The sequence below is a fragment of the Ooceraea biroi genome, chromosome 10, assembly GCF_003672135.1.
Source record: "Ooceraea biroi isolate clonal line C1 chromosome 10, Obir_v5.4, whole genome shotgun sequence".
In the NCBI taxonomy this organism is placed as follows: Eukaryota; Metazoa; Arthropoda; class Insecta; order Hymenoptera; family Formicidae; genus Ooceraea; species Ooceraea biroi.
Window position 1 is genome coordinate 7,650,922 of NC_039515.1, and position 25,635 is coordinate 7,676,556.

The 25,635-nt window shown below is 38.8% G+C and overlaps 2 protein-coding genes across 14 annotated transcripts; one reads left to right on the plus strand and one right to left on the minus strand.

Moving 5' to 3' along the window:
- Positions 1-258: 258 nt before the first annotated feature.
- On the minus strand, positions 259-22,853 carry LOC105283748 (CAP-Gly domain-containing linker protein 2). 12 transcript variants are annotated; one of them, XM_011346770.3, is made up of 17 exons: positions 22,689-22,853; positions 21,926-22,064; positions 13,700-13,768; positions 12,879-13,031; positions 12,379-12,564; positions 11,509-11,713; positions 10,675-10,903; positions 9,943-9,987; positions 8,285-8,425; positions 7,687-7,839; positions 6,865-6,885; positions 5,317-5,500; positions 4,552-5,223; positions 4,320-4,438; positions 3,935-4,247; positions 3,619-3,770; positions 259-3,528 (listed from the first exon to the last, which is right to left on the minus strand). In XM_011346770.3, the coding sequence occupies exons 2-17, from the start codon at positions 22,035-22,037 to the stop codon at positions 1,354-1,356; spliced, it is 4,929 nt and encodes a 1,642-aa protein (XP_011345072.2). In that variant the 5' UTR covers positions 22,038-22,064; positions 22,689-22,853; the 3' UTR covers positions 259-1,353. The 12 variants fall into 12 exon arrangements, with proteins under 12 accessions (XP_011345072.2, XP_011345071.2, XP_011345076.2 ...); XM_011346769.3 differs by having other exon boundaries at positions 7,687-7,851; XM_011346774.3 differs by lacking the exon at positions 13,700-13,768 and having other exon boundaries at positions 7,687-7,851.
- A 1,288-nt stretch (positions 22,854-24,141) lies between these two features.
- LOC105283747 (histone H3.3) lies at positions 24,142-25,616 on the plus strand. Of its 2 annotated transcripts, none has more exons than XM_011346768.3 (4): positions 24,142-24,470; positions 24,722-24,773; positions 24,880-25,037; positions 25,352-25,469. In XM_011346768.3, the coding sequence occupies exons 1-4, from the start codon at positions 24,445-24,447 to the stop codon at positions 25,404-25,406; spliced, it is 291 nt and encodes a 96-aa protein (XP_011345070.1). In that variant the 5' UTR covers positions 24,142-24,444; the 3' UTR covers positions 25,407-25,469. The 2 variants fall into 2 exon arrangements, with proteins under 2 accessions (XP_011345070.1, XP_011345069.1); XM_011346767.3 differs by having other exon boundaries at positions 24,158-24,470; positions 25,386-25,616.
- Positions 25,617-25,635: the final 19 nt, after the last annotated feature.

Below are 25,635 nucleotides of genomic sequence, written 5' to 3' on the forward strand. Positions count from 1 at the left end.
TGGAATACTGCGTGGAAATAATACTATGTCTGATCTATTGTTGAATCGTACTACTATCATTTTTTAGCCGACGACAGTGGAGGCTCGTAGCGGAATTTTTTTGAACTAACTTTTTAAACGCAAAAAAAATTCGAGTGCCATTGCAGCTATTCTAATTATTTTTGTGGCGGATTGCCATTTCGTAGACGTTAAAATTTATTACCACCAAAAAGGGCAAGAATAAAATACACATTAGACTTAGAATAAATAAAACACAAATTTTCGTATGAGAGGTTGGAAGATTTTCTGTTTATTCTTATCTACAAAGCATTATCTCCAAGGCATCATATATTACAACAATGCAGTCGACTTAGAAAATATATCAGCCTTGAGCCTAAAACTCGTAACGAAAAGGCAAGATAATAACAGGTCACAATATTTCTCGAAGTTAGTTTCAAAATTGTTCGAGACATATACATGCATTTCTAGTTTATTTTCTTTCTTGTCTATTAGATGAAGAAGACTGTAAAGACTGTAAAGTCTCTCCCAGCGGAGAGTATTAAGGGAATAAATCTCGTTCGCAAAGAGGCGGAAATTGATCGAAGGAGCCTCAAAAATTACGCTTTTTATCAACAACGATTACAGGAACTGTCTCCTTTAAAGCTCCTTAAAGCGTATAAACGCGAAAATAAATATTAAATAAAGAGCAGATTAATTCAAGTATCTAGTATGTACAAAATCACGTGTAACTCGCCACAGATGTTACAAAACAGGTATTAAAGCTGAAAAACGAGTGTATACTCCCTCCAAAAATATTTGTCAGCAAAGATAACAAATTACTATCATCGATTGAATCCTCCCGATGATCTCCAAATCTCCTTTCTTCCTTAATTCCGAAACAACTAAATCGTATCAACAGTAAATCTTTGATTTAAGTCAGTCAATGTGAAATAAATCTATATTCAGTCAATGTAAATTCAATTCTATCTATTAAATTGAATTTCAATATTGTTGTCAATATCTTTGCAGCGAAAATATATAAATAACATTAAAATAAATTAATATTTAATATAACTGGGACTAAAGAATGCAAAGAGAAATAATTAAAGATAAGTTTCCATATTTTTGCAGAAAAATTCTGCAAAAGTCTTGCGTCGCGGTGTAAAAGTACGGTGTCTCTCTCTTTTTTTTGGAGGGAATATGAACTTATTTCTACGTACTTATTCCACTCGGGAAGACCGTTATTCGGATGTAGGATCCAATCGAAAGTCCACCATACAAAAATATACTCTGTAAGATTCAATAGATCTCTTTACAGCTCTTTACGGGACCCCTAGCAAGCGACGGAAGAAGTCTACGGACAGTAACATAACGTTAAAACATCTCGGCGTCGTCGCAGTCGCGCGTATCGTGTCCGAATATCTCGCAGTTCTCGCAGTACGGTCTCTCCACCGGCTGCTTCTTCGATTTGGGCTTCATCGGTTTCTCGCCGCTCTCCGTGAAGTCCTGAGCTTGTCGCGGACAGTCCTCCGTCTCGTGCAGATCGAACTGATCGCAAATGTCGCAGAACATGCGCGGTGCCGCCGCTCGCTTGTCCAGAGTGCTTCGGGAGTAGTCCTCGGCCTCGTTAGCGGGGACACCCATCTCCAGGACCTCGATCTTGCATAGCAGGCTCTCGTTCTTACGTTGCATGTCGACGATCACCGAGTTGAGGAAATCTATCTGGCCCTTCGCGGTGTTGTTCTCTTCCTGCAGCTGCGCGACATCGATGTCCTTCGCGACGATGCGCTGTTTCGCGTCCCCGGTTCCGTCGTACGTGTTCTTCAGATTCTCCTGCGACAGCTTCAGCTGATCCGTCGCCTCGATCCATTTCGCAGTGAGCTGTTTGTGCTCCTTCTCCAGCCGGCTGAGCTCGTTCAGCAATCGCGTCTCCTCCACCTTCGCGACGTTCAGCTTCTCCTGCAGATTCTGCACTTTCTTGTTCACCTCCTTCTCGTTGTTCTCCAGAGTCCGCGCCAGGTCGGCCGACTTCATCGCCTGCTCCTGCAGCTGCTTCTCCAGCGTGTTCACCGCGTGCTGCAAGTCGTGGATTCGCTTGTTCGCGCCGCTCAGCTCGTTCTGCTTCATCTTGATCTCCTCGTTCCGCGACTGCTGCTCCGCCTTGACTTTCTCCACCTGCGCGTCCTCCAGAGTCTTGATCTGCGCCTTCAATTCACCGATGACGGTCTCCTTGTCGCTCAAATCGGCTTTCTGTTTATCTACAACGTCACGCGACGCTCGTAATTTTCCCTCTAGTTCGTTATTCTGCTTATTTACATGCTCGATTTCTTGCTGTTTAACTGCGACTTCGTGTTCCATGGAATTCCGCAGCTTCAGCATTCCCTCCTCCTTGGAAGCCATTGATTCTTTCACTTTAATCTCCACTTCCGCCTGCTGCTTGTCCCTTTTATCCAATTCCTCGCGCAAATTCGACAATTGAGCCTCCAACGACTTCACGGAGTTCTCCAAAGCGGTTTTGCGTTCGGTCAACTCGTTTACCACGCTTTGCTTCTGTGCGGCCGCTTCTTGTGCGTTTTTCAGTTGCTCATTACTATTGCGAGCATGTTCCTCTCTCATAGAGGAGATAGTAGCGTTCAGTTCCGCTATTTGTGCGCGCGAATTTTCCGCTTCCGCTCTCACCTTCGACACCTCGTCTGCCTTACCTCTTATTGCCTCCTCGGCATTCTGCAACTCGACCCGCAACTCTTCTACCGTAGCGGTCATAGTGTTCAAGGACGCGTTTAAGTTCTTATCAGCTGCTGCTTTATCGGTCGCCAAAGCGTCGTTCATCTTCTGCAACTCCGACCACCTGTTTTCCGCGTCCCGCAGCTTCGAGTCTTTCTCCCGAATCGCATCCTCCAACTTTGACGCTTTGTCCGACTCGGTTCTCAGTTTCTCCGTCAATTCCTCGATTGACCATCGACTCGCACTCTGATCGGCCTCCAGTTTGCTCTTGAACTTCTGCAAGTTTTTCATCTCATCCTGCGAGCTCGACAACTCGGCCGACAAGTCGACGACTTTTTTCTGCAGCGAGGATATTTCTTCCTTGTGAGAACTTTGCGACGTCTCGTACTCCCCGCGGAGATCAACAATCTCCTTCTCCCTCTTCGTCAATCGTTCCGAAAGGCTAGCGACCTCGCGAGACCTTTCCTCTAAACTTTTCTTGGCTCGTTCACCCTCCTCCAACTTCGCCAATAATTCACCCTCCTTTCGTTCACAGTCGCGCACCCTCTCGCCGTACTCCGCGTTCGATTTCTTGACATTGTTTATCTGCGATTCCACATTCGATTTTTCCGAGCGCAGTTGTTCCACTAACGCCGCGCTTCTGTTTAGCTCCGTTTCGGTGCTGGACAGCTTCCCCTCCGTCAGTCTTAACGTGGCTTCTGTTTGGAAGACCCTCTCGCGAGCTTCGTCCAACTCCTTCTCTTTCTTACGCAAATCCTCGTTGTACTTCGAGAGTTGCTCGGACGAATTGGCAGAACTGCTAATTGCGCTCGCTATATCAGACTCCTATAATATTGTAAATTCACACGCGAGTAATTACTTTAGTACATTAATTATGAATTATACTATTAATTTACTGACGGTTCTGATACCAACCAGTTTCTCCTTTTGCGACGAGAGTTGTAATATCTTTTCTTCTGCTCTGGCGACTTGCTGATTCAAACTTTGCATATTCGATTCAAACACGCGAAGTTCGCTCTCCAAATTGGTCTTCGTTTGCTCGGATAGCGTAAGAGCATCTTGTAACTCTAAAAGATGAGAATAATAGTCACATTAAATGGTAATTAACGCATCATACTTTTATGAACTCAAACTAAGCGAATGAATTTTATAGACATACATTCTTATTAATTTTATATTAATTTTTAATATAATTTTAACCTTTTCATTAATTTTTTTCAAAATATAGTACCTGATGTCTTTTCGAAAAGATGTTTGATCTCCTCATCCTTGGTCGCTATAATCGCCTTCAGATCGGTAATATCCTTTTCCAATTGTGCGAGTATCAGAACTTTCTGTGCGATATCCACATTTATTTCGTCGATATACTTGACTTTATCATTAATTTGGGCCTCGAAGCGTTTAGTTATTTCTTCGATTTGCGCCTCGGTGGCGTGTCGCAATTTTGCGAGCTCTTGATCCTTTTCTCTTAGCTCCTCACTCAATTTGTTCAATTGCGCGGTAGATTTTTCCTCTGAGGCGATTAAACTAGCTAGATTTTGCTCCTAAATAGATAACGGAGTGAGACGATAAAGTTGTGGATGTTAATTTACGTAAAATAAAAAGAAGAGACTTACCAACTGTTGCTTCTCGTGAATGATCCTGATACCGTCGTCACTTTTAGTCTTATAATCTTGGATCTGTCTGGACAATAGATTATTGTTTTCTTCGGCCAATTTGAGCCTCGTACTTAATTCTACAAAATAACCGAAAGATGCGATGTGAGATTCCTCTATCATTTCTCAATATATTTTTTTATAATTGAAGTTTCATGATTTTTATTTCAAGAAAATCATTCTTGAAACGAACCTTCCAACTTTTGTAGAGCGCTAATCAGTTCCTCGTCCTTTTTTTTACGAAGTTCTCGTTCAGCGGCCAATTCGGCCGACAGCCGCTCAGTCTCGGAAGCTTTCTGGCCGAGTTGCTGCGAGACCTCCTCGATTTTCGAGTCCTTCGCGCGCAACTGCTGCTCGAAAGACTCTGAAAGTTCACCGATACGCTGAGCAGTCTCGGCCTTCAGGCTCTCCAGAGCTGCATTCTGCCGTTCTAACATTTTTCTCGACTCGTTCTCCAGCTCTTCGGTCTTTACCTTGATCAGCCGATCTTTCTCCTCGATCGTCTGTCGATATTCCGACAGCAGCGAGTCCTTCTCGCATGCGTTCTCTCTTTTCATCGTCTCGATTGTCTCTCTCGTTCTTCGCAGCTCCTCGTTCAGCAGATTCGAGTTTCTCTCGAATTCCAGTTTCATGTTCTCCACCAACGTCTCTTTGTCGCTCAAGCTTTGTCTGACAGCTGCCAACTCCTCTCCTAGACGACCCTCGGACTCCCTGTGCGTCGTGCTCTCTTGCTGCGTCTTGGTCAGCACGAGCTCCAATTCCCGGATACGTTCCACGCATTCGTTCACCAGGCTCGATTTCTCCTGCACCTCTTTCTCCAGACTGCCTTTGATCTCCTCCAAGCTCTGATTACGACTCTCCAGGTCTGTGATAACAAATACTCTTAGTTTTGTGGTCTTCCGCAAGTTTCATGCTTCTAAAGCTCTGTCTTAATCTAAAATTTGTCGTTCAGGTCTACCTTGAAGCCGAGAGTTTTGCGAGTTCGTCACGCAGCTGATTTCATTACGAAGTCGCGCCAATTCCTCTTCGGCTTCGAACAGCTTGGTGCTGTCGCGTTCTGTTTGCAGAACGCGCTCCCGCCGTTCTGCCGCTACTTTTTCCTCGAGCTCTCTGATCCTGCTTTCATTTACAGTATTTATGACCTAGTGTGATAAGGGCAACTGTTTAGAGTCTTCGGAGTGGCAAAACCATATCATATCAGCGTGTCCGCATCTCGAGTAATAAAAAAACCTGATTACTTCTTAAATTAATAAAAATTTCGAAAAATGTGACGTCTCGTTTTCTTAAATTTCCATAATTACGGAAATAACCAAGCGTGTTAACACCCGAGAGCGTGTAAATTGAAAAATGGGCAGCACACCGAGATACGCGAAGCGCAACACGTGATTATTGAAGAAAGAATTTTCCATTGGGAAATGAAAGCTAAAGAGAAATGAAGAAATAACTGTATGCCCAATTTGTAAACAAAAAGCGTATTATTCAAGATCCAGGTATTACAAAACGTACAAACATAAACATAGTGTGACAGCGTCTAGTGGTAGCATCAAACTCGTAACCACGAGGAACCGAGTTCGAGTCCACTTGATTACAGGAAATTTATTTCAAACTACACACTCCATATATCGAATAAGTGAGAAGACTTGTATATGGAAAACTGGGCTGCGTCTTTAGGAAGAGACGTTAAGCCTCAGTAAACCGCTATGTTAATCACTTGCCCGTTAACATGGTACTACGATTATACTAAAATATCCCATAGAAATCTCAATTCTGATGTAAATTCTAGAGATTAGATTTCTGGATAATGTCAGGCTTGGCCTAAAGAATGACTTTAATTAACAAAAAAAAGAAAATTACATAAATGCACACCGTAAATAATTAGAATATTTAAATATTAAATATCAAATATTTTAAATATTAAAATATAGCTACGGCATACAAAAAAACAAGCGACGAACCAAGTACAGTTGTGTACGTAATGCACGTAATAAATAAATAAATTAATACAAATAATTAACAGCTTAATGCATATAATAAATTGTACGATTAATGCATATGACATAAGTAAATAAGGAAACGAAATGAAAAAAGGACAAACCAATGTGTATCACGCCTACAATAACATTGTTCCATTGGCCACGTAACTTTTTGCATACAAAGCGTGTAATTTGTGAGAAGCTGTTAAAAGTTGCCCAATTATGCATAACAGCAAAGCGTGATTAAATTATTAGAGATTCCCAGCTTCCGCGCTGATGCGCGATCGACAAGAGGATGAGAACGTTTTCTCAAGGGATCACGAGAAATGCAATGTACAATTTAGTGGTGGTTAGTGCAGCCGGCGCAAAGTTAATCAGCGATAGCGTTCCCCTGCGTTTCTCGCGAGTCGTCAGAAGGACTTCTGACCGAATTGCATCGAAACGCAAAATGGCATGACTAGACTGATGATTAGGCAAGCAATGCCAAAATACTGCCTCAATCCTTCCACGGGCTTGAACTTTTGGATACTCACACTTTGCTCTGATCTCTCTTTCTGAAAATAAACGATAAGTTTGCCAGATTAACCAAACAACTAAATGTTTTTCCCTAAAAAAAATAAAATACTAGATCTTTTATCTTTTTAGATTATTTCCAGGATATTCAAAATTTGGAACAGCGAATTGATACAATTGATGAATGCGGAATTGAATTTACGATATTTCTAGACAGGAAAAATTTCTATGTCGAATCATTTGATTGTACCGTACTCAATGTGTCAAAGTATAATTAAATATGTATAATATTGTATTTAAAATATTTTTGCTGTAGCTAAGCGCTTGTAACTTACAGTACCCGCCACCGTTATCCCGCGTGTTGTACTGTTACGACGAAAGCGTGTGCATAATTATCGAATGATGTAAAACCATCCCCCAGAAACGAAATCTTTTAATATTTGCGAGATATTTATAATGAAATCTTTTTAAATAAAACAATAAAAAAGAATCTTAAATATTTGTAATGAAAAAAGACGTACTTTTAAAAACATAAGTATGTAACATAATGTAAACTTTATGTTTCAAATATTATTTATCGTTATTAAACGTCTAAAATATACAGAATGTTTCATGAAATTTTCTTTGAGATAAGATCGATTCTAAATGCATGAGATATTGCTATTATAATTTTAGAATATTTCTAAGAAACATTTTGTATATATTATTATTCGCTTTATGTAATAACAAATGATAATATGAATATACTTACTGGATATCCCGAGGATTTTATACCCAACATTTAACGTATCTTATAAAATCATACGTCTGAAATATACATGTTTGAATGCTAACGCACGTACCTGTATGTCGTCCTTATTCACAGACTCCTCTTCGAAACGAAATAGAAGATCCTCGCATTTTCTTTTCTCCTCTTCCAGCTGCACCATCAATGCATTCTTCTCGCTGAGGAGTTTGGCGAAGTTATTTTCCGCCTCGTTGACCGTTTGCTGCATCTGCTCGCGATACTAAACATTGTCAAAGATGAAAATCATGGAAAAAAACAAGAACTGGGGACAGAAAGATTTCGAGAAACTGGGACAAACTTTCATTATATAATCTTCTCAAGTGCCAAACTGAACTGAATTTCACTGTCTGTCAATTTTTCAATTTTTGATCTTTGAGATTGATCGTGTGTGTGTGTTTGATATTAAATTTATGTAAATGCAGTTAATTGATAATTTCTGAGTCTCTCGATCGTTTGACATGTCGCATTAACAAATAATTTCAATTTACCGATATTTTCAATCCCCAATAATATATATTTTACAGCTATAAGAGCACAACAAAATAACAAACAATAAATGGCGAGACGTCTTTTACGATCCCAGCCTCTTTTGTCCCCGTTTAAGAATCGATCTATCCCTACGATTTGACCCTGACGTTAACTCAGATATCTACCTTTTCATATTCCTGTTTGATCGAAAGCGCCGATTGTTCCGCTTGATCGGCCTGATTTGCCGCTTTTGTGACCCTCTCGCGCTCCAGGTCTCGTTCCCTCCGCAGTGAATCTATCTCCTGCTGTTTCTCTTTCAAAACCTCCTAAAAGCACGAGTCAGGTTCTAACTGAGAATTTAACTGGGAGACGAATCTTAGGCGAAGAAGCGTCAGTAAGATTTGTAGTATTTTCAGTAGCATTTTACGTGAATGCAGTATTTTACGATGCTGACTTGCGACAAACGTGACAACTTTATATACTTATTGTGACATTAATAATAAACGGCGAAGCGGGTTTATATGAATCATCTGCAGGATTATTATTACCGTGAGCAACGGAAGATGGCGAAAATAATTTATTTCTCGATATACTTCGACATATTTCTGTGCAAAAGCTGTCGAGCGGGCCATATAAGGCCCACATGCTTTCCTCATCGCGTCATACAATTTTTTTACGGACCGCAAGCGAAATAAATCGATGTGACGCGCTCGTCGACTCGCCGCTCGGACCTTTAATCGAAGCAAAATGCGCCGATCAATTATTGCAGCTCGCGCTGCATTTTCTGAATTATGCAACAGTACTGCCGAGATTGCCGGCGGTTGTTAATCAACGCAGAGACCACGGACACACGGACGGCGCTCTGGATCGGTACACAGCGCGCGATTAGCAATACAAATCGACGTAGCGATTAGCGAATGCAAGTCAACACTTTGCATCGCATTATCCAGCCGCGCGACGCAGCGCGTTTGATTAATCGACTCGGTGATGCAGATCGTCGTTTATCCGCCGACACGGATATCAAGCCGGGCCGATAGCATCCACGCGGGAAATCCTTCAGGTAGATTTATCAGAAATTGATCTCGCGCGTGCGACGGTCTCGCGAAAGAAAAAATCGATCAAACGCAACAACGAAAATTAAATTTACACGAAATCGTATGGACAAGCAGAACCGATAACGCGGTGCATCCATTTCAATCATGCAATTTAGATGTAGTATAACGTAGTTACGTTTCGAATCTATTTTGGATCCTCTTCAGGAGATAGTCAAAGAATAAAGGTTCTGCTTGTTCATATAATTTTCATATAAAATACAACAGAATCTTTAATTGGCAATAATAAGAATTACATTGTTAATCTCGTCACATTGCGAAGAAAAAATGACACAAGGAAGAGATATTCACCTCATGCTATACCATGAGGAGATCACGAGGAAGAAAGGGGACGAAAGAGGATTTTATTAACGTTACATATACAGATTACGACTATCGCTATATATATATTACAAGCACCGGCGACGAGCGCATAACGATACATAAAACAACGAGCAATAAATAAATTAAAGTCGCAGTCGGCTAACATTCGCTAATTACTAGTCGAGCTTCGCTGCTAATCATCCAATCGACTCGCTAATTATTCTTCTAATTAAATGTGCCATTTGGCATTGCGTCGCGACGCGCCTCGTTCATCTACGTCTAACGCATTTATTCTACACGGTGTACGAAACTAACTAGTTCGCGGGAGAATCGCGCGAGGTACCTTTAACGACGAACGCTTCTAATTCTAACGGTGGGGTGATTAATATATCAATATTAATTAGGAGGTATTAGAATTATGGTCTCACCTGCAGGGAACTTCGTGCAGGTGTCGACGTGCGCATGCCAGGCCTCTGGAATATCGGATGCAACGGAAACAAAAACAATGAAAATAAATAAAATAAAATAAGGATAAGATCGTGCGTGCTTAATAATCTCAACAGCAATCTTAATTGATGCAATTAATTAAATAATCAATCGTAAAATCACGCACGTGTTAGGGTACGGCAGTTTTTACCTCGCGTACAAAAGAAAGCACAGAGTCCCTAAAAAGCGACGAGTGAATTCACTACCAATTGTGGCAGAATCAACCCTTAAGTACATAATACATCTACGAGAGAAGAATTCAGATCATGATCTAAGGGTCTTCAAAATCAGGAATCTAAATTGAAAGAAGATTCAGTGAGAAGCTAATATTCGTATTCGTGAAACTTTAGCATAAATTATTTCCTGCACAAGAGTAGATTAAATTTCTAGCTAGTAAAATTTCAAAGATCTCCCCGCAGAAATGGATTAGAATCTGTTCTAACAAAGGAATGATTTTCTAAAGAAGAAGATTTAAGAGTCAATCAAGGGTGGATTTTTCCACAGGAAAACTCGAGAGATTTCAGAGTCTAGCATCAAAAAGAACCGCAACGGAAATAGAACAACACATTCTACCAGCTAACAAACTGACAAGAGCAACGGCCAACATTGCTGCACGCTGTACGCTGAGGAAGCCACACATCCCCATCCCCTCATTCCGGCATGGCGAACCTTACCCTCGCCGTGGTCCCGCTCGCCGTGCTCGCCCTCGCGCTGACGCTGGTGACGCTCGACGCGAGGCTGGAAGCGAGCGACTCGCGCGAGCCGCTCTTCTTCTGGAGGCTGGAGATGTTCAAAGTGGCTCCGGCTGGTTTCTGTATCATGGACGGCCTTTTGTTGGACGGCGACCTGCTGACCTTGTGTATGGGCGCGAACAGGCCGTGCTTGGGCGGGCACTCGAAGTATCTAGATCAACGGGTGGGTTAGTTTCCGCGGTATTCCGCTCAGGAATTGCGGATGACGGGGGGGAGGGAGGGAGAGAGATTGCGTTCTACATGCCGTTATTCCGATCATTCAAAGCACCTCGAGAATCATTTGGAACGTATACTGCGGGAACAGAAACCGAGAATCGAGAGAGAACATTTTTTAAATATTCGCGTTTCTCTCATGGATGAGTTCTCAAAATAAAACTTTTTTTTCCTCATAAAATTGGAGACGAAATTTGCTTCTTCTGGAATCCAAAGAAAAATATAGAAACTCGAATTTCGCGTGTGCATCCAGACCCGAAACAATTATGAAATATTATTTAATCACGTTTTTCATATCAATAAAAGTGAGTTTCAAAACAAATGAAGAAGTTCTCGTAAATCGATACATTCCTGACTAACGTGTAAATTAACGTGCATCTTCCTAAGAGGTTTGCAAGAGTTCTGCTTCAAATGATCGAAAGTATCCAATGAAGCGAAACACTTAATGCAGGAAGAGAGGGATACATTCTTTTTCTTTTTTCTTCTCTTTTGCGTGGCAGAATTTTGTGCTCGATCGAGACTCGACGAAGGGAAAATGCACACCTTTTTTCATTGACGGAGCCGTCGTTCTTGCCGAGCGGCTCGTCCAGCTCCACGCCGCACCATTCGCCCGCGGCGAACTCCGTGGTGCCCATGTACCTGAGTACTCCAGTTTTGCTGCCCTGTGTCGATGAAACAATCACCCGTTCGCCTGTTCTCAGTTCACCCTTCTGCGACACCGTCGAAGAAAGACTCGTCGTCGATGCGTCTGCGTTTTCAGCGATGCGCGATCATTAGACAATAGTTTGCAGTGGATGAGGGGAATTTACATTTATTCGATTAAAATTGGACGTCTTTTTGTTTCCTAGACTAGAAGCTAGATTATTCCTAATAGATGACGTATTTTTCTATATTTCTACGTAGTCAAACTAATACTCCTTCATTACGTGCTGCTAAAGTTATATATAATCATCGTGTGTACCTGTGTATGGAGAGAGATATATGTATATATAAATATTCCTTTATTTCATTTTCTCTCTCTCGTGTAATATATAAATCTATTGAATCCTTAGTTAAATTAATGTTATAGGCTATTTTTCCAGGATAAAGGGATTTATCAACTAGTCTCTCTATATTATATTATAGTATTTAAATAAGTTAGCTGCTTCTCCATTCTACCACAAGAACAAATTATTTCCTACGTAAGCTTCTCTTATAAAGCGTTTCTTTTTTTTATCAATTCAAAAGAAGCCATTTCTTTTGAAAGAACAGATATTTTTCTCAAATGGGATGGGAGAGACGATAGGTTTAAGGTCAAGAAAAAACATCAAGATTCGTGGACGGCGACTGACGTGCATGCGTGCGTAGGTGCATGTGTGTAGCACTAATTAGAAATCTACGGACGTGGCGAGTATCTCTTGTAGCGATCCTTACTTAACGACATGGCTTTGCCGAGGAGGCCGCTCCTGACGGCGTCGACTGGCGTCGTCGGTGAAGAAACCATGGTGCTCTGATAATCACTCAACGGTGACCTGGTGAGTCTGGTAAGTCTCGAGAAGATGCCCCTTTTCGGCTCGCACTGGAAGTACCGGCTACCCGCCACCGAACCGTCGTTCTTTCCTGAAGTTCAACGTCGGATCTTCGGTAACTTTTCCTTATCACCTTCTATCTTTGTCTAGCATCACCGGTTGACGAATTTTAATATGTGAGCGCGTTTAACGGAAACATGTATCAACGTCGAAAATAAACATTACGTCTTGACGCAATAATTGGTGACACACTGGATAAGCTGCGTGGACGAAACTCTTTGGATTGAATGGCATTCGATCCAACAATTGAATTAAATAAAAATTAGTCCTTCAAGTCTTTACTGAGACTGACCTTCCATCTTTACGATCCTTGCGATCGGCTAGGATCGTTAGGGTAATCCTTACCGATAGGCTCGTCCAGAACGACACCTGCCCAGTCTCCTGGAGCGAACTTGGTCTCCCCAATGTAGGCGATCGTGCCGGGTTTCGTGCCGCCGACCCATACTCGGTCGCCGATCTTGAAGCTGTCCGTGTCCTCGGTTAGAACGACGCTGGTATCTGCGCGGAATCGAAGAGGACGCTGTTTGAGATACGACTATCGACGTCAAGTATCAGTCCGACTAACTTGGGGGAAAAATATAATCTGAATTTTTCTCCGGGGAAAAATTAGAAATAAATGATTCTTTATGTTACATTTCGTAATTTGGATTCTGATATCTAGTGTTTGCGGGACACTCTGTAGGTATCTCTAACACATTACATTAACATGACCCACTCTACATGCTAACTTACGTTATTGCAAATTATATACGTTACGCGTACAATAGTGCATAACATACATACAATATCACACTTGCTTTACAATGCTAAACGATACTATACGCGGACGACACAAACACGCATACAATTACACTACCTGAACAACTTATGTTTAGAAGCTTACAGCTATGCCGATCCAAAAAGATCTTGAATAAAATTTTGTTCTTTATGAAAACTAAGCTAAAACTTTGCACCAAGTTCCAAGTTCCATTGCAAAATATATTTTAGAAGATTCTCAAGGAAACGCGAATATCGATTAATGGATCCTATCAATTTTAACGGTGCCTTGCGAAATCAGACTTACGTCAGTCTTGGAGTCATTGTCGCTTCTTGCGACGCAGTAATCTCGTAAGTGGTTTTACAAATAAAGACCTTTAAAAAAATAGAAAGACCTGAATGCCACTTACCTGATCCTCGTCGCAAGCCAGCTTCGTTTATTTGACGACCGTGCGATTCCCAGATGGGCTCCATCTGATCTGCCGTTGTCATGCAAAATAATGCAAATCATAGCAACAACAACGAAAAAACGGATCATGCTTCTGCATGAGAAACGCAAATTAACTTTGCCGTAGTCGAAAGCGTATTGTTTAATTAATATCGCTTTCAATCGGCTTAATTAACCAAAACAAATAATAATTACCGTATTAATTCACACATGCAAATTGTTATGACTTAATATGATTATATACAGGGTGTCCTGGGTTTTAACCGACAAACTGCGGGAGCATATTCTACTAGTGGAAATAAGAAAAAATTCTTATATCGAGTTTGCTTAGAAATGCTTTATTATAAAGTTGTAAACCAATATTGAAAAGAAATATCAGATAAGTAACAACGGATTTTTTCACAAAAATAAAAATTATCTACGCAATGATTTAGTGACGCATTTCAAAATGTTGTCCTTGCACATCGATACAAACTAGACATCGACGTAGTACAGAATTTGTTACAGTACGACATTCCTGAAAATTTTGTTGCATCTCAGTAACTGAATTAGTAATTCGTTGCTTTAAATCTATCTGGTACTCTCCTGTTAGGAAATCTACGTTGATACTGTCGTACGGCAGCTCGTGCATTTCCGTCACAGAATCCGTACACGAAATGAATATCGGTGTATTCCTCATTTGAAAACACTTTTGGCATTCTGATAGTAATTGCTAGTTGACACGACGATTGAAATCTAACGGCTACTGTTGTGAAAGTAACAATCATACTGAATCGTTTCAACATAGTGAACATGAATACATGTGAATACACGTAACATAAACATCTTGGACCTTCCAAATTCTACACTATGTTCCGTTGTTACTTATCTCATATTCCTTTTCAATATTGATTTATAACTTTGTAATAAAGCATTTCTAAGCAAACTCGATATAAGAATTTTTTCTTATTTCCACTAGTAGAATATGCTCCCGCAGTTTGTCGGTTTAAACCCGGGACACCCTGTATAGACACGAGATATTACATTATATTACATAGATATTATATACTTTGGACGAGATAACACATTAATTTATATAAAATAACTCCCAATAACAATCAAAATTTTGCATATTAATATGAAATATAATATGTAATATGATATTATTAACATAACAATTTCAATAATTTCATAGATTTATATATTTGTATATCTTTTCACAGCCAAGTTTTTCAACATATTATAATAAATAGAAACGTTATTATTGGGAAAATCCGAAGTCGAATGTTACATTAATAATGATTATAAAATAAAAGGGACGACGTGAAACGGATCGAGGCTTGGTTCTGTAATTGCTGTCACGATAATCGGCGCCGGTTCGATCGGAAGTCGATTACAATCAGCTCAAGACAAATAGTTACGTAAACCAGTCATTATAATAGTGAACCAGGGTGTGCCCAGATGAGGCTGATAAGATCTTGCTATTTCTACTGCGATGTTCGGCCGTGTGAGACATTTTTAAATAATTCATTTATCAATTCATTTTAATAAAAAAGGATTCCGCTCCTCGATTCATATAACAAACTTGTATTATATTATATATCTTGTAGCTATATTACTGTAATTCGAATTTTTACAATACAAAATACCGTGATCGTAATTTTTTGTAACATATATTTTACAGGTACCTCATCGCGATTTGCATTTTCACGAAAACTCAAATTCCGTAGGAATGTCCCTTCTTTTATTATGTCTGCATACCCAATCGAAATCTCAAGTTCCTACCCAGCTTTACGATTTTCCTTCTGTAGGAACTCCGTGACGATTACGCATTACAAAGCTCATCGTTCATCGCGACGATGTTACCGCGACGTGAAAAAACTCCGCAAAAGGAGTCACCGGTATGTCCGGGTATCGTGGCGCGATTCGCGCGATACTCAATTAATTATTTATGGAAAAACGGTGGGCGCCTTGTCGCAGTAGGTCGGTCGCGTGGGTCGGGGAACCTATGTCCGACGAGATGAAATCGCGATTACGCGGTCGCAGCCGGTACCTCTCGGCCGACATCAGCACTGATCACGGAGATTTTATCATGCGATGCAATCTGCATTAATGCGCTGTCTTGTGCGCCGCGCGACGCGATCGCTTTTAATAACCCGCGATTACGTGCAAGCGATCGATCGCTCGATCGCGATCAATGAGACGCACGTCACGATTAAAAGATTGTTATTACGCGACAAGCACTATGAGAAATACTTACTGCATTTCTTTCTTCAATAAAGTGGAAAATAAAGATAATTTTAATTATATTTAACCTTAGGGGTCGTTGATATGTCGATTAATACAATGCTACGAAATTAATAAATTATTTTATATACAAAATGCGATCACGACAAATATTGGTTTCGGATGAAATTGCCAATCAAGGAGCAATTTATTTCAAGTTTCTTGAGAAATGCGTTTCGCATTAAAATTCGCAGTAAAATCGTTTATAATTTATGGGACATTAACGATTTTCGCGCTGCTGCGTAAATCTGTCGACGAAAACCTTGCGTGATGACGTGTCACGATTAGTGCGCGTACGTGACGCGCGTTACGCGTGCATGATTTCCATACACAATGACAAGATACACTGTATTTTTTAATTCGAGCGTGTAAACCGTGATTAATGTACCGGCAGGATTTAAGAAATCGCGGCGCCACGACTCGCGAGTTTCTGCGAATTACGTGCAACGCACACGAATGAATTGCTCTCACATTATATCATATAGGCCTTCGTATTATATCATAGACCTTGCATCATTTGTTAAACGCAATAATTTCCATAAATGAAAAATTATTAATTTATTTTGTTAAACCCAAATTATTCTATTAATTAAGTAAAGTATTATTTTCTCTGATAATTATTATTTTATTGTGATGAAATTATTCCTGTTAAAGTAACAGACCCTCAAAAATATATAATAATTAAAATTAATGTAGAATGTGATTATTCTGATAGTAAACGTGTGAAAACATTAAAGAGGTTTTATTCAATTAATATTGAAATTTTGAAGAAAGGAAGGAAAATGTGAGACAAACAAGACCCGATAGAGTCACGAAATAAAATAACGATTCGCTGGATATCACCAAAGTGTTTCACCTCCTCCTACCGATTATCCCACGTTCTAATCTAGGGTTAACAGGGTGTCAAGTACCGCGACTGCTCGACATGTTATAACCGTATAACGTAATGTGTACGAGCCATCGAATACGGGCACTTTGTTCTTTCAAGCGTGAATATTCACATAAGCAAGGTTAACAGCTATAGAGTGGCTATCATTATTGCCGTTACGTGCAATACATCTCGCGTTGTAACGAGATTATGACGTAATAAAGCCTCGAATGTAATTAAATCGTTGTAATCATCTTGCATTAATAATAGCGATCATAACAAGTCAAAATCGCCGCATTATTCATTCACCCTCAACTCAACTGCGCGAAATTATTTCAGAAAAATCTTAAAATAATTCCGAATAATCATATAATTTTTTAAGATGGATCAATTGAGATGTTACTCCTCACGTTTTCATCATTTTAAATTATTCAGTCCGGATTCACTTAACACTTTTTTATTCGATTAAGAAAACCTCTCTGCAAAAATTGCGATCGCAAAATCGTTCCTGAGTAAATTCTAGATTCGAGTGATTTAATTGGAATAAATTGACACACGTCGCATCCCTTCTGGCGAGAACGGATCTTGTTCCGAATCAACGATTAACTTCAAGGAATGCTGAAGTGGTCGAGAGATAATTTCGTGAATAATTCATTACAGTTTTTGTGACATCGCGATTGAAGAGATATAAAAGGACCCACCGCGTTACGCACGCGTTGCTATTTTAGCTATGAATTTCAATATTTACCTAGGACTTTAATAACGGACCGCGGAATTCGAGTGGACGGCCTTAAAACCAGCTTTAAGGCGAACACCTTGGACAAACAGACGGCAGAGCGACCTGAAACCGGCGAGAAACCCATCGCTGCGCGACTCGGCACGTTCATAAAGCGTTTATCTCACCATATTTAGCCGATGCACAGTGGGCTAGAATCGAAAAAAGCTGGCCAAAAGTCGAATTTTTTCAACTCTTGGAAATCTGTGCATTTCGACCTTTTTTGATTCATGGATATCAGTATTTTCAAAAATGTGAATGGAGTTTCGTAGGAAAAATTTCCTTCCTATTAATCAACAATTCCGAAACAATTCGGAACAAACAATGTTCCGAAAAACGAATTATGAATGAGTATAGGCTATATAGCTTACATTCTTGCATGCGGATGCAAGTAATTTTGCTTTTTACTCTATAAATAGAATTGAAACTCTTTTCCCAAACAGTTATAACCATTAAAAATGTTTGTTCATCAATTTGTGTTAATCTAAGTTTTTGGTTTCTTAAAATATAAGAAAGAAGTAAAGTTCAATATCATTTTTTTTAAATAGCTGTAAAAGGCTCTTTGGGATTCTTGTTTTATCATCTTGTGTAGGATTCAAACTAAGTATTTCCGTTTGAATTGTGCACACCAACGCACACCTTTGCGTTATATACAGGATGTTTCATTTTAATTTTCATATCGTAATAACTCGAAAGTTTGGCGTTTTGGTAAAAACTGTTTGAAATGAAAGTTGTAGGTTTTTAAGTGAAGCATTACATAGCAATACCAGTATGACCTTGATAGTGTTGTCAAGATCATGTACAGATCACCGTGAAATTTTTAAATGCCGCGAAACGTACGACGCGGCGCGGTTGCGACTGTAACTTTCAAGCTTCATAACTTCGAAGTATTTAACGGATAAATACTTTGTTATAGTGTTCTGAAAAGCTCTTGAGGTAAGCTACAAAAATATCTAATGAAAACTGGAGGTTCCCATTAAAAAAATTCAAGGTGACCTTTGCGTGACCTTGGCAACGCTATTCATGGTCATACTAGTATTATTATCTAATACCTGATTTAAAACCCTATAACTTTTATTTGAAACATTTTTTTCTAAACCGTCATGTTTTCGAGTTTAGCCCACTGTGCGATGGTGTCACAGTTACCGCCAGAACACCATGCCGACAGCGATTACGTCAGAGTGCAAACCGCTACCACAAAAATCCTTTACATTTTAATTACTTTCGTGATTGACAAGTTCTTGCGTCCAGAAGAATAATCAGCTGATCAAAGTCAAATACCGCACTTCTAGGCGACCAAGATTTATATATATGAGAACTTTGAAGATTTTTGAATATTTTAGTTCCAAATTTAATTATTAATTACATACAAACAATTTTATCTGTGCAAAAGTTTTAGTCAATAACATTTAGTCTAAAACAGATTAAAACTTTTGCATACACCTAATAATTAAATTTGAATCTAAATCTTTTTTTAAAATATTGTAATCGAAAAGTTTCAGAAACATCTTTGTACATCTATATATACAATGAAAATATATATATTAATTAAAATTACCTAAAAAACAGTAATGATTCTATTTACATATCTATATTTTGCAACCTAAATTTTTCAAATTTACATTAAGAAAATAGGAACAAAACTTTCTTTTATTTTTCTGATAAATCTGGCATTTTTCGTTTTTGATTTAGAGTTTACTAATGATGAGGCACTCCTCCACATGTTTTACGGGAGCTCGCAATAGCGCGAGGAACGAAAAGCGGACCTTGAGTCTTCCGATCGAATTGCGAAACTCGAGACAGTGAGTCGGTATCTTGCGAGAGAGATAAGATCAGAGACAAGAGAATCTTGAGAATCTTGAGAAAAATCAAAAAGAAGAACAAATAGAAGAAATGGGGGAGAGAACAGACGAAACGAGACGAAACGAAATCGCGAACGTGTGAGATAAACACCAACGGCTTGCATAATCGCAATGCGTCAGCCGACACCACAATTGTGCAGGGAAGGTAATGCTATCGCGTTGCACCAATAAGGCAAGATACGTGCCCTGGATGCAACAGAGCGATCGTGAAAACGCATCTCGCCCGTTATGCACCGCTGTAAAGATACATCGCCAAGATTCGCGCGACGGAGAAACAAGGTGGTGATCTTAAATTATTCCTCTCGGTCCGTTATACTCGCACTGCGTGCTTCTAAAATAAAATAAATACATCGTATGCACACATATACGAGAATCGGAATTGGAGAATATCCGGAAAATAAGAGGAAAGCAACGTGATAAAGAAGATTGAAAGAAAATAGACTTTAGATACGAGAGAAAATAGCAGAGAAACGATGAAGAATAAAAGAAGTTTAAGCCTCAACTGACGACAATGAGAAAAAATTGCGAGAAGATCGCGCAAGAAAGTTGAAAAAACAGACAGTATGAAAAAAAATCAGTGAACGAAGAAGGTATTACGTAAAAATCAATACAAGAAGCAATACTACATAGTGCGATGTTACAATTTTTTTCGTTAAATTGTTAATTATTGCAATTACCCTCGAGGCTTTGCGTACGTTATAGAGAAGTATTTTATTTCGTCACGTAACATAGCAACATTGAGCAAAAATTAATAAAAGCGCCTGCAAAATATAGCTGTTACGTCAAAAGATTGCTATTTCTGAAACTTGTTTTTTTTTTTAAATTCGCGAATTAATAATTACCCCGTCAAGAAACAACATTCTCAACCGCTCGAGTCGCTTTCACTTTTCGAAGAACGCGTTTAAAAGGTATTATCGTTTAAAAGGTACAGCAGCGCGATTAATCGCGATAAATCAGATTAGTCGACGTATGCGAGTCAAAAATTGCAAATTGCACGTAAGTTACTATTTTTTTTTAATGACTCTCAATTAATTCAAATAAAAATCAACAATTGAATAATGAAACATCGTAAACATTGCAATATTGGAAACTGATTACCGTAAATTAAATTAATTGCTAATTCAACAATCTACTTGCTGATGCCAAACAACTTTTGTTTTGCTTTTCTAACGTCGACTAGTTTGACTCACCGCACTTTATTTTTTATCATCCGCTCGAACGATGCAGGGATGGAGGTAACTTCACCGAGAATGAAGGAGCACTCTCTTACGATGCTCGCGATAAGAGCGACTCGTGCGATTTTACAATTGACAACCCCAAGCGCGGTCCCTTATTGATATAATTACCAAGTTCTCCCGCGCGAGGTGCGTCGTCGCGAACAGTCGGGGAACGACTCGCGCGAGTAGCTCGCGATCTCGCGCGCGCAAGAGCATTCACGCTCGTTCACGATCACCGATCCTTCGTGGGCGTGCAAAAGCGTCCTCGTACCCGCGTATACGCCGAGACGAATTAATGAGATGCGTCGAGTCATGAGGAAAACGCTCTGCTGTGCGAAAAACGAGCTGCGTACGATGTTTGTATGCAAGATATATACAGGGTGTTTCCTAAGTAAGTAGACAAACTTAAGGAGGATATTCCTTGGCTTATTTTAAGAAGAAAAGGTCATATAAACATATGTCCTAAACTGCTTTTTTATTTTTGAGCGTGTACGTCAATCAATGGAAAGGAGAGTTGAGGCGTGTATCATGGCTGCAGGTGGACATTTTCAGCAGTTACTGTGATGTTATAATTTTTCTTTTTGGTTACTATTGTTTTTCATTTGTTTCATTTGCAATAACACAAACTGTTCTATAATAAACGAAAAGTGAACGAAAACAGTGATGTACTTTTTTTTGGAAAACAAAGCAGTTTAGGACATATGTTTATATGACCTTTTCTTCTTAAAATAAGCCAAGGAATATCCTCCTTAAGTTTGTCTACTTACTTAGGAAACATCCTGTATATGTATGTATCGGATATAAATCAAAGCATATGAATCATATAGAGCAGTAAAGAATGAAATAGACTAAGGAGTATATACTTAAATGATGGTACTTATTATATAATAAAAATTATTAATAATTTATTAAGAAGCACTTCCGTAGTTCCGTGAAACCTATTTATTAATCTATATCTATTTTACTAATAAGAAATATATATACATTTTTCCTTTTCTTCTATCTAATACAGAAGCGCATAAAAGTATCTTCTCTATCTACTGATACGTGTATACGTATATGTGCATCTATCTATTTCTTTAAAAAATGGATAACAGATGTCAATAAGATATCAAATAAGTGATATAATGCAAAGACATTATATCATAAAGGTGCATGCAACAGAAAAGGAATGGTGCACAGTTTTGTGAGAGTGACTCACTGGTCGCTGGTCTCGGTGAAGAAGGTGGAATTGCTGGTCGGGGTGGCATGGTAGAGCAAGGCCTGCCGATCTTCGATGGCGGCCTCAGTCCTGACGGTTTTGGTTCTGTCATGCTTCACACACTCACTGTCACACTGCACTGCAATAAAGATAAGATATATTATTAGTAAAACATAACGTGCACACAGTGAACAAGAAGCAATATAAGAAATAAATCAATTTTAGTTAAAAACTATATCAAATCATGATCATTTTGTTGAGTCAATTTACTCAATTATTTTTTTAAATAGTAAGAGTGGCCAAAATTGCAGAAACCATGCAGATGTAAATTAAAACGAAGATATTTTAAATTAATGCAAACTAAAGGAAAAACAATGAAATATTACTGAGTTGACCGGAAAATCAATGCCGATATTTTCAGCAATATTCAAACAAACTCACGGATTGTCCGATTAACTCAATAAATAATAAAAACAAGTTGGAACAAAAGAGAGAAGATCAGAGGTTGAAGGCTAATCTATAATCTTCAAGTTGCGTGATTACACGTGAATATTCGTACGACACTTTCGAATTAACATGTGCCTCTACGGCGTGATCACTAGCAATGTTAACGCAACGAATCGTGCAAGTAATTTCCGCGCCAACGTGAACGTTGAACGTCCAAAACAACACTCGTCAATTTTGGCAGTGCAAGATTAACCTCAAAAGTGCAGCGAGCTCAGATTTGCGGAGGAAAAACAAGAATTAAGCTTCGTGATCTCACCTGAATATAATCCAATTGGAAAATGGTCCGCGAAGAACCGATAATTAACACATTTCACGCGCGACAGTCGCGAAAATTGCGCTTGACGAGCACAACGTAAAATTCGTCCGACCGCGATTCACAGGTGAAGCGACAACTGCCGTTACCAATCGCAGGTTCGCCAATCCACGAGAACGCGGTAATCTCGCGAATAAAACGAATTCAAACATTTCACCAACAAAGTTACTATTATCACTAGCACGATTATTCCTAGAATTATAGGTTGCGTTCGGCCAGAGAGAAACCTGAGAGCGGCCACCAGCCTCCACGGGCACATTTCCTGACGTTTGACGCGCCGCCTGACAAAGTGCACGTGAACTAGTTCGTTACGCTCGGTAATGATACATGATTCGTGTCCAAACTATTCACAAGGAAGCTTTCCCATGTAAACTCTACTTTCGAACGAGTCATAGTGCGTTCGAAGGGGAAGGTAAAAATATTAATGTCGTGTTCGAGGGTTGGGTGTATGAGCCTTGGTTTCGGAGAAATTTACATCTAAAAGTGAGCGTTTTCCGGCGGTACGAAAAGTACCATGAATAGCTACGATTCGGCGTGAAGCGCGGTAGTCTAGTGGCTAAGCGCGAGACTCGTATTTTGCCATCCGCGCAAGTTGGGTTCGAGACCGAGTTGTGATAATTTTTTTTCTTCGGATTTTTGTTTCTTTGTGTTTGCATTATATTTTTTTATTATGTAAATAATGATTTATTATGATGTTTTATTATATTTTGGAGGTATACGTATATGTATAATGAGACATAAACATATACATTTAACATTTGTAAACTTTTTATTTATTTATATAGTTTGTATACTGTCGAGTGTTTATTTATTATAAAATTCTGACTCATTAAAAAGCAGTGTCACAACCTCTGTGCCTATGACTGTACAGTGTTGCGGATGAAAATTTATATAAAACCATTTATGTTTTTTATGCTTTTATATAAATTTTCCATCCGCAACACTGTACGGTTATGTCAGAATTTTATAATAAATAAACACTCGACAGTATACAAACTATATAAATAAATAAAAAGTTTACAAATGTTAAATGTACATGTTTATGTCTCATTATATACGTATACCTCCAAAATATTATGTAAATAATGATTTATTATGTACATAATAAAAAAATATAATGCAAACACAAAGAAACAAAAATCCGAAAAAAAAATTACCACACTCGGTCTCGAACCCAACTTGCGCGGATGGCAAAATACGAGTCTCGCGCTTGGCCACTGGACTACCGCGCTTCGCGCCGGATTGTAGCTATTCATGGTATGTACTTTCCGTACCGGTGGAAAATGCTCACTTGTATCATTACCGAGCGTAACGAACTAGTTCACGTCGACTTTGTCAGGCGGCGCCAAACGTCAGGAGGCTGGTGGCCGCTCTCAGGTTTCTCTCTGCGTTCGGCTTGCAAGCTTCGCGCTGTCGGCGTCAGTCTATCTTCGTTATAATTTATTCAGCGAGTTTCCTTTCTATCCCGTCCATAATGTACTTCATTCTGTGGCAAATTTAAGTCTGTAGGTTAGGTTTATAGACAATTGGCGCCAATTCGTGCGTTTGTAAAATTAATATACGTTTTGTTGTGACACTTGTTGATTTCCTGACTGGAAAACGCTTTGTTCGAGTTCGAATAAGTCGTGGAATATTGTTTGCAGTTGAAATAATTAGAGAAAGTTGATAATTTAATAATTGTGAGAACATAAAAGCAGTAATGGTTCGTCGAAAACGGGAGCCAACGTAAGTGTCAACATTTGTATGGACATCTGCTTTTGACATTGCTGAATTAAATATTAAAAGAACATTATTACAATTATATATAATTTCTACGTAATTATTATTATTATTAATAATATATTTCCATTTATTTGTAGTATTATTTATGCATTCGTTATGTATATTATATTTGTATGTTTATATTAATTTGATATTATTTATTCGTATTATCTTAACTTTCTTGAAAAACCTGATAAAACATACGTATATTTCAGATCATTCAGTGAACGGATGAGAAATGAGAAAGGAAAACGGAGTGAAAAAAGGGTAATTATAATGTTAACTAAACTATGATTAAATCCAAATCAAGTCTAATAAATTACATAAATCTCTTGATTCAAGAATCGCTAAATTTGTAATCGTTATTTTGCAGACAACCGTATTAGTGGATAAACGTAAAAGAAAAAGTCGAGTACTACAGGAAATTAAGCATCTAAGAAAGACGACACATTTTCTCATACCTAAGATGCCTTTTGCACGTGTAGTCAGGGAAATCTTCCTCGAGATATTTCCAAGACAGGATATCAGGAGGTAAATAATATTGATATCTAATTTTATGGAATTATTGATCATCGCTGTATGGCCTATGTTCATTCTTGAGCACGATTGCATAAATAACTAATTAGAATGACACGTTGAGACTTCTCTTAGATGCGCATCAAATAGTTTATTTATAAGATGCGATTTTCGCAAAATATATTACTTTGAGACAAAACGCTATAAGATAAAATTTATTTAAAAATTACAAAACTTGTTCTCCAGGTTTTGTGTTACGCGTGCAAGCAATTTTATTCATGAGGATACATGTGTTCCATAATATATCTACTTACACCTTTATTTGATAGATTAGAAATTGATATATTGAAAATTAATTTGAAGAATACAAGCGACTGCACTTGAAGCGTTACAAGAAGCAACGGAGATGTACATCGTACAGTTCTTCGAGGACTCGGTGCTGCTAGCGTTGCACGCCAAGCGAGTGACTCTCATGCGAAATGACATGATTCTGATGCGCAGATTAAGAGGCCGTGACGATATTATTAATAGATAAGAAACAATTTTACGTTAATTAAATGAACATTTTACGTGCTTTAATAATTTTGGAAATTATAATTTTTGTTTTCTTGGT

Excerpts from the sequence above, each read along its gene's own strand:
- LOC105283748 (XM_011346769.3), bottom strand. The coding sequence starts at position 22,037 with ATGACAGAACCAAAACCGTCAGGACTGAGGCCGCCATCGAAGATCGGC. Across the intron at positions 13,769-21,925 it reads TTCACCGAGACCAGCGACCA|ATCAGATGGAGCCCATCTGG; the intron begins GTGAGTCACTCT and ends TGACAACGGCAG. Across the intron at positions 9,988-10,674 it reads CGAGCGGGACCACGGCGAGG|AGGCCTGGCATGCGCACGTC; the intron begins GTAAGGTTCGCC and ends CCGATATTCCAG.
- LOC105283747 (XM_011346767.3), top strand. The coding sequence starts at position 24,445 with ATGGTTCGTCGAAAACGGGAGCCAAC. Across the intron at positions 24,774-24,879 it reads GAAAACGGAGTGAAAAAAGG|ACAACCGTATTAGTGGATAA; the intron begins GTAATTATAATG and ends GTTATTTTGCAG. Across the intron at positions 25,038-25,385 it reads CCAAGACAGGATATCAGGAG|AATACAAGCGACTGCACTTG; the intron begins GTAAATAATATT and ends ATTAATTTGAAG.